Source organism: Diachasmimorpha longicaudata, chromosome 12, assembly GCF_034640455.1.
Source record: "Diachasmimorpha longicaudata isolate KC_UGA_2023 chromosome 12, iyDiaLong2, whole genome shotgun sequence".
NCBI lineage: Eukaryota > Metazoa > Arthropoda > Insecta > Hymenoptera > Braconidae > Diachasmimorpha > Diachasmimorpha longicaudata.
This window is the reverse complement of record NC_087236.1, coordinates 6,966,727-6,979,285: the sequence shown is the minus strand read 5'-3', so window position 1 is coordinate 6,979,285 and position 12,559 is coordinate 6,966,727. Positions and strand designations below refer to the sequence as shown.

The 12,559-nt window shown below is 39.4% G+C and overlaps 1 protein-coding gene across 6 annotated transcripts in view; it reads right to left on the bottom strand.

The window, feature by feature from the left end:
• Nej (nejire) overlaps positions 1-12,559 on the bottom strand; it is a 23,109-nt gene extending 10,550 nt beyond the window's left edge. Inside the window, exons 1-12 of one of the 6 annotated variants that reach the window (XM_064131836.1) lie at positions 11,495-12,559; positions 10,873-11,324; positions 9,261-9,410; positions 7,633-7,841; positions 7,060-7,434; positions 6,404-6,734; positions 6,038-6,337; positions 2,745-5,680; positions 2,491-2,648; positions 1,473-1,583; positions 1,259-1,393; positions 388-1,030 (exon numbers count right to left, since the gene is read on the bottom strand). In XM_064131836.1, coding sequence (XP_063987906.1) covers positions 388-1,030; positions 1,259-1,393; positions 1,473-1,583; positions 2,491-2,648; positions 2,745-5,680; positions 6,038-6,337; positions 6,404-6,734; positions 7,060-7,434; positions 7,633-7,841; positions 9,261-9,410; positions 10,873-10,954 — 5,430 coding nt within the window. In that variant the 5' untranslated portion in view covers positions 10,955-11,324; positions 11,495-12,559. Of the gene's footprint in view, positions 1-387; positions 1,031-1,258; positions 1,394-1,472; positions 1,584-2,490; positions 2,649-2,744; positions 5,681-6,037; positions 6,338-6,403; positions 6,735-7,059; positions 7,435-7,632; positions 7,842-9,260; positions 9,411-10,872 lie in introns of all 6 variants that reach the window. The other 5 variants (XM_064131838.1, XM_064131837.1, XM_064131839.1 and 2 more) reach the window with 5 other exon arrangements.

Here is a 12,559-nt window from a genome sequence, read left to right as displayed (position 1 = left end):
TTAGTTGTCGGTTGATATTAATAACAATAAAGTTTAATGAAAAATTAAAATCCTCTTGTTGTCAAATTCAATACATTCAATTATTTCTGTGGATGCTATGGCATTGATTTTTAAATCTCATGAACTTTCATCCTGGGGACTGGTCTTAATGAATCTTCCAGACTAATAAAGACTAATGACAATTCATTTGCAACACACTCTTATCGCCGGATTTCATAAATCTATAGAATGACGTTATTGAGTTTGTTTCCAGACAAACTCTGTGTTTAAAATTCATTGAAAGCATCAAATATTAGAATCAGCCTGGAGTTAATGTAAACTCCTCTTGACAAACATCCTCATTCAAACTTAATGTTCATCATAATAAAGTTAATTAAGATCGTATACCTTGTAATCAATGACTATCCTCTCCTTTTCTCCCTTCTGCAGCATATTTTTATACCACTCCTGCAGTCTTTTCGGCTTTGGGATTTTTTGGTCTGGCGGGTGGCAGTGGAAAATGTAATCATCGCCCTCAGATGGTGGGCACGCCCAAATGTGAGCCATTGTGAATCCAAGTTGTTTTGTATAATCGAGATAGCCAAGTAAAATTTCATGATAAACAGCTGTTCGACAATTCCTTGGATAAAAGAAGTGAACAGAATCGAGATACGCAATGTACACTCGCCTCGTATTAGGTGCTGCACATTCACTGCCATATTCTTGGACGTGCATTCCAAAGAAACATACATCTGTACCATCAATATCCTCAAATGCAAACAGTGCTTTCGCTCTATATGGAAACTCTCCGGGCATATCTTTGTTCTCAACGAATCTACTTCTCATACCGGGTTTCACTTCTACCATCTTGTCACTAGAAGCAACAACACGTATAGCAACTTCACCGGCACGTGCCTCTTTTTTTTTTAAGAAATTGTTCACTCGCGTCTCTATATATGTGCCTAATTTTGTTACTGGTAGACGTTTGGCACTAAATTTATTTTCTTTGCGTTTTTGGCCTTTCTTTTTCAAACAATTATCACAGGCAAATCTGCAATTACACAATTCATAAATAAATTAATATCTTTGAAAGAATATAAAGAAAAATAGTCGACTGATACGAGCTCTGAATCAGCTTACAAATATATTCTAATATATTTTTTCAAAGTAGATGAAAAGAAGAGAGAAATTAATTTTTTAGAGTAATATATGATATTATATCACTATCGACTTTTACAATGACAATATATTTTCCACGGATTACAAATGTTATGCTTACCCTTGAGGCCATATGTGCTCTAAATGAAGTACGCAAATTTGGTGAACTTTTCTTCCACAGTCTATACAAAGAACGAACGGCTCCAATTCCAAGTGATCATTCTTCATCTCTTGGAACTGCTCCTTTTTAATTTGTCTAGAAATTGAACAATACATTTTTATAATATTACGCAGATACATAATTAGTGAATTATCAACAAATAAATAATACGTACGTCTGCGGCTGGGTTGGATCTTCGCCCAACGTCACAGTATCACCAGGAATGTCGTTGAAACATTTTTGACAAAAGGTGTATCTGTCGGAAACAGAACCATAGCCCTTTATACTATTTTTTCGAGCATAATTCGTCATATTTTATTTTTATCAAGAACCATCAGTCCAATGTGTGCCAGAATTTTTATTGATTTCGGTTCCAATTGATGATGACACCAAACGTGTAATATGGTCATTATATGTCGGAATGTTTAATTGTTTTGTTTTTTTTTTGTGCCAATATGCCAATGGTGGTCAGTGAATGTCCAAGTGTTCCAAATAGCCAATTTTTAAAAATTTGTTTTTGTTTTATTTCGATGAGAAATTGGATATAAGCAGGGGACAGCAGAAGCCAAGCGACAAACGAGGATTTGTATGTAGTTGTGCGTTTTCCAGGTTCAAAATGTAGGTGTTACATATAAAGAAGAATATGTGCAAGCGTTAAAGTACAACAAAACATAAATAAATCAAAATTATCAATGAAAAGCAATGATGAATGTCGGTCAGGAGACTGACCTTAATCAGTATCTTTTACTGAAAAAGGTTAATTAACCTGTCGTTACTTTTGCGCATTAGAGATGTCAATTTTTAGGATTGATGAAAACTAACAATAATTCCAACTGCGCAAAAAAAATGAATGAAAGAAATTTCAATAATCAATTTGTCTAATTTCGCAAAAAAAAAAAACTTTTCATGCTCAAAACCATGATATTTGAATTTTACAATATTCTCGAGTGATTATGATTAATTATAAGTTTAAATAAATTGAATCAAAATTTCTAAGGACATTTTCTTATTATCTTTCTTCAGTCTCCGCCTTACATGAATTTAAATAATCTAACAATTAGCACAAATGAAATCGTTAATTCCAATTAAATAAAGCCCGAAAAGGATGTCTTTGTGTCAAACTACTCATCCTTCTACACCCAATAAATCATAACAATACTGTTTGAAAATCAAAAATCCCAAAATTAACTGACCTATTTTTGTAAGAGTAGTACTTGGCGTCTCTTGGTATTGTGCAAAGTTGCTTCCCATAGCAACAAAGCACCTGGGGATTGAATGTATACTTTCTCCCACAGCAGTAACCAAGTGCCTGCATTACAGGATCAATTTCCGTCTCGAACACCTCTGACAGCTTCAAAGGACAGACAAAAAGAAAATTCCATTGACCATTGAATTAAAAGCAATCACTGATGATAAAAAGCAATATACCAAAAAATAAAAGCCATACCTTAGTACAGTATTTGTAAACGCGCGAGGTTTTTCGATTATACAACCAGGCATTGTCGAACATCATCCAGACATCGTCAACGTACTCCCAAGGATCGCTGTACTGCCCCGTATCGAGTTTTCTCTTGATTGTCGACAGATCCATGGGCTTTTTAACAATATCAAAGTAATCAGGAATGCCAAGTGCATGTGGATCAACTGGTTGTCTGAATGGTATTGATTCCGGATCCTGTCTGTACAATTTTTCGAGAGTTGGCATAAGTGCCTGTCTTAATTCATCAGGCTTAAACAAACACAGTCGTCTTTTATCCGTGGAAGTGCCACTGGGCTCTATCGGCACAGGTACAACAGGTTTTATATCCGAAGTAGAGCCATCAACTACCGACATAGGTGTCCTCGGTTCCTCCTTAATTCCAACAGGTTCCTCCTTGATCGTCCCATCACCGCTAGTCTCTTCCATGGGTTCGGTCTTAATTTCTGTTTTCAACGTCACATCATTATTTACATTTTTACCCCCATCTATCGTATGATTCTCCGAACAATCCTCTTGCTTAATCTCCATCTTAATATTTTCCTCTTTTATAGAATCCAGCCCTTTGCCTTTATTATTATTAGTTGGTGGACTTGGTGAATTATCGCGATCGAGCGCTGCAGTTATTGCTGCCATTTGTGATGACATTGATGAACTTCTTCCAGCATTCAATGCAGCTCTCTCTTGGGAAGTCATACCCTTACCAAGACTAGCAAGACCTCCGGGTGATGGCGTTGTGCCTGGATGGGGTGGAGTTTGACTCGACGAAGGCCCCGTTTGATTTGGTGTCATCAGAGATGGTACGAGTGGTGTTGTGGGGGTTGATGTCACAGACTGGGGGCCATTTGTTGTGGGTGCTGGCCCAGGACTGGGTCCACTAGAGGCTGGTGGTGGTATAGTTTGTGGTGTTGCAACAGATATGCCATTATCACTAGGTGTTGACGCTGACAATGGTCGAGTATTGGCGAATTGTTGATTCGTCTGCTGATTCGTTTGCTGTTGCATATTATTGAACGGCGATGGTGCTTGAGGGGGAATGGATTGTATATTAGTATTCGGGGTTTGGACGTTGGTTGATTGCTGAGACGCTTGAGTTTGTGCTTGGGCCTGTGCTTGTGCCTGCTGTTGTGCCGCCAATCTGGCCTTCATAAGATCTGGAAATTGATGCTGATTTTGAACTGGAGAAGTATTTGGAAGGCCCGCAGTACCATTTGACGTTGAAAATTGACTAGTAGTTGCTGATGCCGTCGTTGTCGTTAAGTTTCCTTGGGACATCTGTTGCTGTCCAAATGGCACGAGACCCGGATTGGCTACCAAATTTGGATTCGAGTTTTGCTGGCCATTCGGACTCGGTCCTGGTGGGCCCACAAGCATACTAGACTGCTGCTGCTGTTGTTGTTGTTGTTGTTGTTGTTGTTGTTGTTGCTGCTGCTGTTGTTGCTGTTGAAGTTGTGACTGATTTTGCTGGGATTGAGCCTGAGACTGTGATGGCTGATTAAATGTCATCCTATTGTGTGACATTGTCATACCGGGTAATGTATTGAGCTGGCCCATACCTGGTGAATGACTTCGTAAATTTGGCGGAACAGCTCTTGGTCCGGATGAAACGGCTGCGCTTACTGCTGGTGGTGCACATGGCCTCAAATTACCACCAGCTGAATTTTGCGATGATGGCTGATGCTGTTGTTGTGCCAACTGCTGTTCTTTACGTTTTTGTCTTTTCTCTTCGAGTTCCTTCTGAATTTTATAAATTTTCTCGGCCAGGAGATGATAATACTCAGATCTTGAGTTGGCCATTTCGTACATATCACCCTCAACTTTTCTCGCATAAGCAACGAGATTGTGTAATCTCTTGTCGAACATTGCCTGGGGATCGGGGGCTGGAAATATTGCTTGCACAAGTTTATGGACAAGATGATTCCTGAGATCTGGAGTAACTGACTGATGCCACTCTTTGGTCCCCTGTACAGGTGTTGCCGTTACCTGATTAGGCTGCAATCCACCTGGTAATTGAAGATTTGATAATCGATTTTCATTTAATAATGCCGGCTGTCCGGAGTCATTTAAACCAAATAATTGTTGCATACTGCTGACAGATTGTTGTATATTGGCTGCTGCTGCAGCAGCTGCCCCAGATTGTCCTGCTGTTGTAACAGGCTGATTGTTACCAGCACCTGATGACACTGTTGTTGGATCTGAGCTGAGTGGTAGTGATACATTCGGTGCAACAACCTGCTGATTAGCACCAACAATCGATTGGCCTGATGGATTTTGTTGTTGAGGCTGGGAGAGTCTGGTTCCCGTTGTCATACTCCCAGTAGGTCCAGTCATTCCGGGTCCGGGCATTCTAACGCCACGACCTGCAACTTGACCTGGTATTATAACAGGTGTCGGCGTGGGACACTGCATTCCTAGTGCATCATACGCTCTTCTCATGTCCTGTGGGCTTGGATTAGGTTGTTGTTGTTGTGGCTGTTGTTGCTGTTGTTGCTGGCTTGGCTGTGACTGTTGCTGCTCCTGCTGTTGATTTCCAGCAGCAGCGGCAGCTGCTGCTGCTGCTGCGGCCACTGCTGCTGCAGCACGATTATTTGCAGCTGTTGTTTTATTTTTATCCGCTTGTTTTAGGGGCAGACATACTGGACAATCACTCCTTTGGCACTGTTTCCAGTGAGTTATTATCTGCCTCGAAGAACTGCAGTGGGGCACTTGACACTCTTTACCATCGTTACACGTTGTCATGTGGTTCAATACGTTTTTCATGGTTTTACAATGTGGCAATGTACATCTCCATGTTTCACCATTTGACTGTCGCTCTCTTATCTGGCACTTGTGTGCATGGAGTAGTAATACAAGTTGCTGTTGGATGAGTTTTCGGTGCTCTGGATCAGCAGTAGATGATGGTGTACCTGAGTTACGTGCCATTAAGAATTCTTTTTTTTGGGGATTATGGGGCAAAGGATTTAAGGTAGTATGATCGTTATGTCATTCTAATTATTGTGTTTCAATTTGCATTTTTTTAAACTTCCCAGTAGATGACTCGAGGCGTCATAATTGAAATGATTTTCTTCAGAAGAAAACCACTCTTTCTCTTCTCTTCTCTCTCTCTCTCTCTTTTTTTTTCTTTGTTAATTCAATCAAATTTCTCCTCATAACCCAAACATTCAAAATTAATTAATTGAATTTTTCCAAATACTCAATAATTATCGTGTCAATACGACCATACCCCTTTAAGATGGCTTTGATGATTGAAATTCATGACTTACCTGACTGCGTACTACCACCAGCCATTTGTCCTTGTGTGGCTTGCTGAGGGCCTGGCTGGCCACCAGTTGGAGCACCAGATTGAGGTTGAGCTGGACTAGGTGCTGGTGGTTGTGCTTGTTGGGCCATGCCACCTTCTTGACCACCAATGACATTGCCAGTACCAATGGGACCTCCGGGAGTGCTGAATCTTCCCTGCATGGATGCCATATTGCCAACGCCTCTTTGAAGTGGGGTAACTACGCAGACAGGATTTAGAGCTGGTACATTGACGCCGGTACCTAGGGCACTACCCGGCGAACCTGTACCGGGCGGAAGCAGACCTCTAGATACCGCCCCAAGGGGTAGAGCAGTTTTGCAATACTCACCATAACCATAAGGACTGTTGCCAGCCAATTGTCCCATATTTGCCATATTGGACATGTTTGGGGGTGGTTGCATCCTTGGAGCACCTTGACCTGGTCCGACAATGCCTCCTTGGTGAACTTGATGAGGACTCTGTCCTCTTGCCTGTCCCACCATGTGGACCTGCTGTTGGGCTTGGGCTTGGGCTTGTGCCTGTGCCTGGGCTTGAGCTTGCTGTTGTTGCTGCATTGCGACAGCACGGGCATTCAAAATTGCCGGGCCATTTTGCATGGGTACCCCATGGGGACCTTGAGGATGATGAACTCCTTGTGAGTTAGGATTCATCATCGTTGCCTATCAATCAATTGCATTATTTGAATGATGTATTGGTGCAATGATTAAATTAGTTTGCGGCTATTAATAACACAGTTGTTAGAAATTAGTTAATCTTCATTAGATACTATTATAAACCAAGGAAATACAAGTTTGGTACCTAAACAAAGTTGCATTTCATATTTGTAAAACATTTCATCGAAGAATTTTGTAATCTTAAACTCAATAATTAAATAACACTGAATAAAATTAATACATAAAGATAAAGCGGGCAGATACAAAAATGCAATCATATAAAACTTAAAGTGTATCGCCTATCATTTTTGAGTAATTGAGGTTGACTTACTGTATTTAGGGGTTGTTTATTCAAACTGTTAGCCACAATGAGTCCTCCACCAGCCATACCACCCATGGGATTGTTTCCTGTTGCACTACTCGTCATAACTAAACTAGCATTCATGCCACCTGGCATTGACATTGCTGGATTACTGCCGGCCATACTCATCGACGACTGAAGATTCCCCATGGAATTTACAATTGACATCTGATTGTTAGCCAGTGAGCTAGCTATACTACTGGGCAAATTTCCCAGGTTAACAACCATCTGTTGATCCACAACACCTTTGGAGACCGATACATTCGGTGGTGACTGCATATTTGGACTTTTACTCGTCAAATTACCAGTCATAACTAGGGAATTCGGTACTAAATTTTTATTCCCCTGTAAGTAAAGAGACAAAGCAAGACAATACGTATTATTTCATGGGCAATTGAATTTTCTCAAACTGACAATATCCAAGTAAAATTTAATGTTGGAGGGTTTCGACAATAGTAATAAATATTTAAGAAGGTAAATGGGCAAAATCTTTGGATATTTTAAACAAAAGATGATAAAGAATATTTCAAATGAGATCCTTACCTGTTGCTGAATAAGATGATGGGATAATTGTTGCTGTTGCTGTACATGTTGACGGAGTTCCGAGTCAAGCGCTCCATTCTGTTGTCCGGGTCCTGGACCTGTTGCTGGTGGTTTGGCGCTTTCCGTTGCAGAACCCCAGGACCCCGATGATAGTAGATCGTCGGGGAGGTCATTTTCAAGATCAAACATATCTGTGTTTGTTATGTAATCTACGAGATAAAAAATTCAATAAATAAAAAGCTCAGTATTATTACAGTTTCAATTTCATATCAAGTGTTCCACGAGTCAAGGAGGTTTTTATATATTGTGGATGAATTAATGATGAACCAAAAGACCACCGATATTACATTAGTCATTTAATGGGGGTAGAGTTAGTACCGTCACCATAGCTTTGTGTTTAAGAATAAATTGTACTATTCAATATCTAAAGGCTTGAAGTCATATGAATTGCTATATGTACTTAACGAATACGGATTTTAGATATCCACGTCATTGAGGTGCCTGATAATAATAATTATCGATAAATATTTCGATAAAAAAAAAACGAGAAATGTAGCAGCGATGAGTACATATTTACAGAATCTAGTTGGAAATAAAAGAATATATACAAATAAATGCCCAAAATTAACTAAGACATGAGACATACACCGCACGAGCAAAACTGAAGGGAATTCAACAACTACAGCAATTTATAATCATTTACTTGCTAAAAAAATCAAAATTGTCCATTTGAACTGTCATGGTTTCTGTGAGACAAGTCGTGCTAAACTATTCCCTTATAAAAAGCGGCAAAGCTACGATAGGTATACTTTAAAGAGTCATGCGTAGAAATCAAACAGTTGGACGAATTCTGTCGTCTACGAAAATATTAAAATCCGAGCAGTAAATCCACCAAACAAGTAAATACTCATCAGTTTTTCAATAACAAAAAAAATAAATAAATAAATAAAGATAAATGAGCAGTATGTTAAAAAAAATTACAATTTGCAGTGCCTTGTAAGATGAACGTAACAAATCTACACACAGAAGGGTCAACACTTCTCAAAAATATAGAAAAAAAAAAAAAAAAATAGGCAACATTTTGTTTTTGTTTATTATTCCTATATATTGTATGTATAAATCAAAGATGGATACGCTCTTGTGGATGCACTGAAGTAACTTACTACAAGACGGTACCGATGACCAGTGCTATTATAATTTTAATTCATGTCTAACCAAAGGCGTAGAGAATCCCTTATAAACCGACAAATCCATCCCCGAAACGCCAACGGATTTTTTCAAAAAATCTCAGCTCTACGTGTTTGCCGCATGTCTGTTGATTATTTAATTAATATGGGACTATCAATCATCCATAAATTTTAATGCAAATGATGAATCGATTTCCAAAGAATTTGAGTTTCGTCTCGCTCCTCAATTCAATCATCTCCACGAGAATAAAAAATGCATTGTAATGAAATTTTTCTGGTGAATAAAAATGGTAACGGTGACACAATGGGAGAAACGTCTGATTTATCAAATTGAGTAAGAGCGTTTGAGGTGATACTTTTGCGCTCAGATTTGAATTTACTCAAATTTAATTCAGTCTCCATTTTTCCTGTCTCTCTTTCTTTTTGTCAATTAATATTTACTTCTTCTTTGGGTAGTAGTGTTGTTCCAATGCTGCATCTGATGCTGTTGCAGGTGTAGTTGTTGCGGCGGGCCCGGCATTTGTTGTAAGTTACCACTGCCTCCCCCGAAGTTTGTATAAGCATGGTGCATCATTAGAGGCGCCATACCCACTACATGTATCATATTTTTGTGATTTTAAAATCAAGTACTTGTTCGTCAAATCTTGAGATTTTATTTGGTTATTTAATTTTCTTCATGAAATTTGATAGTTCCTTATTATGATGATGATGAAGTACAAGTCGTAGAGACATTTTTTGTTTTTAAATAAAACTTCCACATAAATTTGAGAAAACAAATATTCTATCTACAATTCATTGATATTATTCAATTCCCGGTGAGTGAATTACCCCGATATACTGTATTTTCATTAAATAACTTGGACTGAATACTTGTAAAAAATTATTTTTTACACATAAACCCTCATAGACACTAATTATCGGTTGTTAATAATATTAAAGTAGCGTCTTGGGTGATAAATGTAGTTGAAAGAAGAATAAACAGTTAGTGCGTAGCTCCATGCGAGCAGTAATGTTGTTTAAATAAACTTTCAAAATGCTGTATACATCCATCATGCGCTACAAAATCTATAATACAATAACTATAATGAATGGGAGGGTGATATAATTTTCAAAGGAATACCTGCTAACAGAGAATAACTCTTTGACAAAACGCCAAATTTTTCTCGAATTAGAAAAATTGAAAAATTAAAAAAATTATAATCCATTTATATGTGAGATACTAACCACATATCTACATTCTATAAATTAAATACGGGAGATGAGTGAATAACACTTGGCCTGATTTTTACATTACTTTGGAGGAAAAAATTATCCTCCCCTGGCCTCCATGAATACCTTCCATAACTGATAAATTTCAATGAGTGATGTACCATTTGACTATTAATTTTACATTTTAAGTGGGCTCTAGCACGTGACTGAATTGAAATCAGTTAAAATGCTGGGAGGATACAAGTATGAGTTTTGAGTCCAGGTTTATTGGAATAAGATTTCTCACACATTAAGGGGTAACACAAGGGCAACCTTTAAGATTCAGAATATTATCCTTCAAAATACCCAGATATTTTATTCGATATTAAACTACAATGAACCTAATACATGAGTCCGTGAGAATGGAGAAAAAAACGTGCGTGTTATTTTGGCACAATGTTGGAAATTTGAATCATATGAAAATTTGAATACAATATTAAGCGATATTCTATTTTTTATAATTCTTTAGTTTATGAAAAATCAATGGATTTGTAAATTTGATAGTAATATTGTATGTAATTTGGACAGAAATAGAAAAATTGTGGCTATTGTATTGGCATTCACTTTAAAAAAAATATCTTATTCACTTTATACATTAAATGACTTGTGAATTTTGATTTCATTTAAACATTTTCTAAACAACGTGAACTAAATATGTACTAGAGTTGCTAGGTTAGCCCGCGTCGTGTGGCCTCTCCCACCCTCTTTCTACTCATCAATCAGCTAAAAAAAAATACCTCTCTAAACCAATAAAATGTCTCAAAGTAGTGAGAAGTTAAACAAAATGCAAATTAACATATCTTACCGGCTGAATCCGAGGGGCCTTGAAATCCATCCCCCAGTTTCGGTCGCTTATTAGGCGGCCCGTCAACTAGGTGATCTGCCATGTCTCAGATTAATCTTGAAGATGCTTTACTCTCACACTAATTTGTTTCCAAATGTATTAATCTTTGGGCCGCCGCGACGACAATGATGAATAATAAATGTAAGGGGTTGCAATTGAACAAGGTGATGACACGCGATGGAGTTGATCTATCACCGGTTTACTCTCATAACTCGATTCGTGATAATAACAATGATGTGAATAATTGCGGCGCGCGAAGCGTCCTCGTACACGCTTTGCTGCGGCATCAGCCATCGGGCATTCTCGATAGATTTGTGGGAACGATTATGTTGTGCCCACGGTTATGCCAAATCCCCGTCCACCTCGCCAGTCTCCACTGCCACGACAACAGGCTGCAATGGTGATTGCTGCAGCTGGTTCCAGAACACTTTGACAATTAACGATGAGCGAACGACAGAGAGAGAGAGGTACAATGAGTGAGTGAGAAAAAAAAAGAGAAAAAAAATCCCGAAAATGTCGAATCACACGAGTGTACACACACATACATACGCGCGCACACACGCACGCACACACGCACACACACCTAGCGTTCGCTGCTAAGTCCAAATCCAAGTACAATGGACTCGATAACTTTGTTTCACCACAACAATAACACAAACAACTTTGTCAAGAAGGCAGTAGTGGTACGACGACAATGGAGGTAGATGTCTACGAGGACGACGTTTCACTCGGGCGCGTGCGATAGCCGCGTACAACAGCCGCTGAGCCACCACTGGGGCGCTCGTGACGCCGCGAGGATCTCGGCGGCGGGCAACGCTGCTTCGACGCGATGGCTCTTCTACAAGATCAACACTCACACTCCCACACACATATGCACTAGAAAATTTTTACACCTAGGCTTTGAAAAAAAAAAGTAAAATAAAAAATCACTTCAATTTCAGCAGTCCAAGATAAATTTGTCTCCATCAGTTTCAACAATATCGTCAGTGTGGGAGTCTATCTCACCGAATCGGTGGATTATTTTCATTGTTTTTTTTTTCCTTTTTTTTTTGTATCCAATTTCGGTAACACTCGAGTCGTCTCAGGACTGATGAAACGGCGCGAATACAACTTTCTTATGACGACAATGAATAACACCGCGCGCACCGATCAACACACCGTGTCACACTGGCTGGGCGCACGCCGCTCTTGCTCTCTACCAGTCAGCAGCGACGATAACGCACCCGAGGTCCGCTGGCACCATCTTAACTATCTCCTCCTCCGTGGGGGCCCTCTCCTTTTTTTTCTCCCTCCCTCTCTCTCTTTCTCGCTCCTTTTCTACTCCCCTACGCCTCTCTCGCTCCTGTTGGTCTCTCTAATGGGCGCGCGAAATCGACGCGAACGACAACGACGAAATCGTCAACTTTTATCGTACCACACATTAACCCTCTTTTCAATATTATGATAATACGGCACAAGTGGGATCACGTCACAGCAAACGCTGTCGCACATACGATCGGCCACTGATATATTACAACACGGTATGCGATCTGCCAAGATCTGCCGATGGGGTTCCGCACCGCGCGAGTAATCGGCTAACGTAAAATGGCGGCCGCGCTGTTGACGACAAGTTTTTCTACGCTTGTCAGAATATACTCAGTGTGTGCAG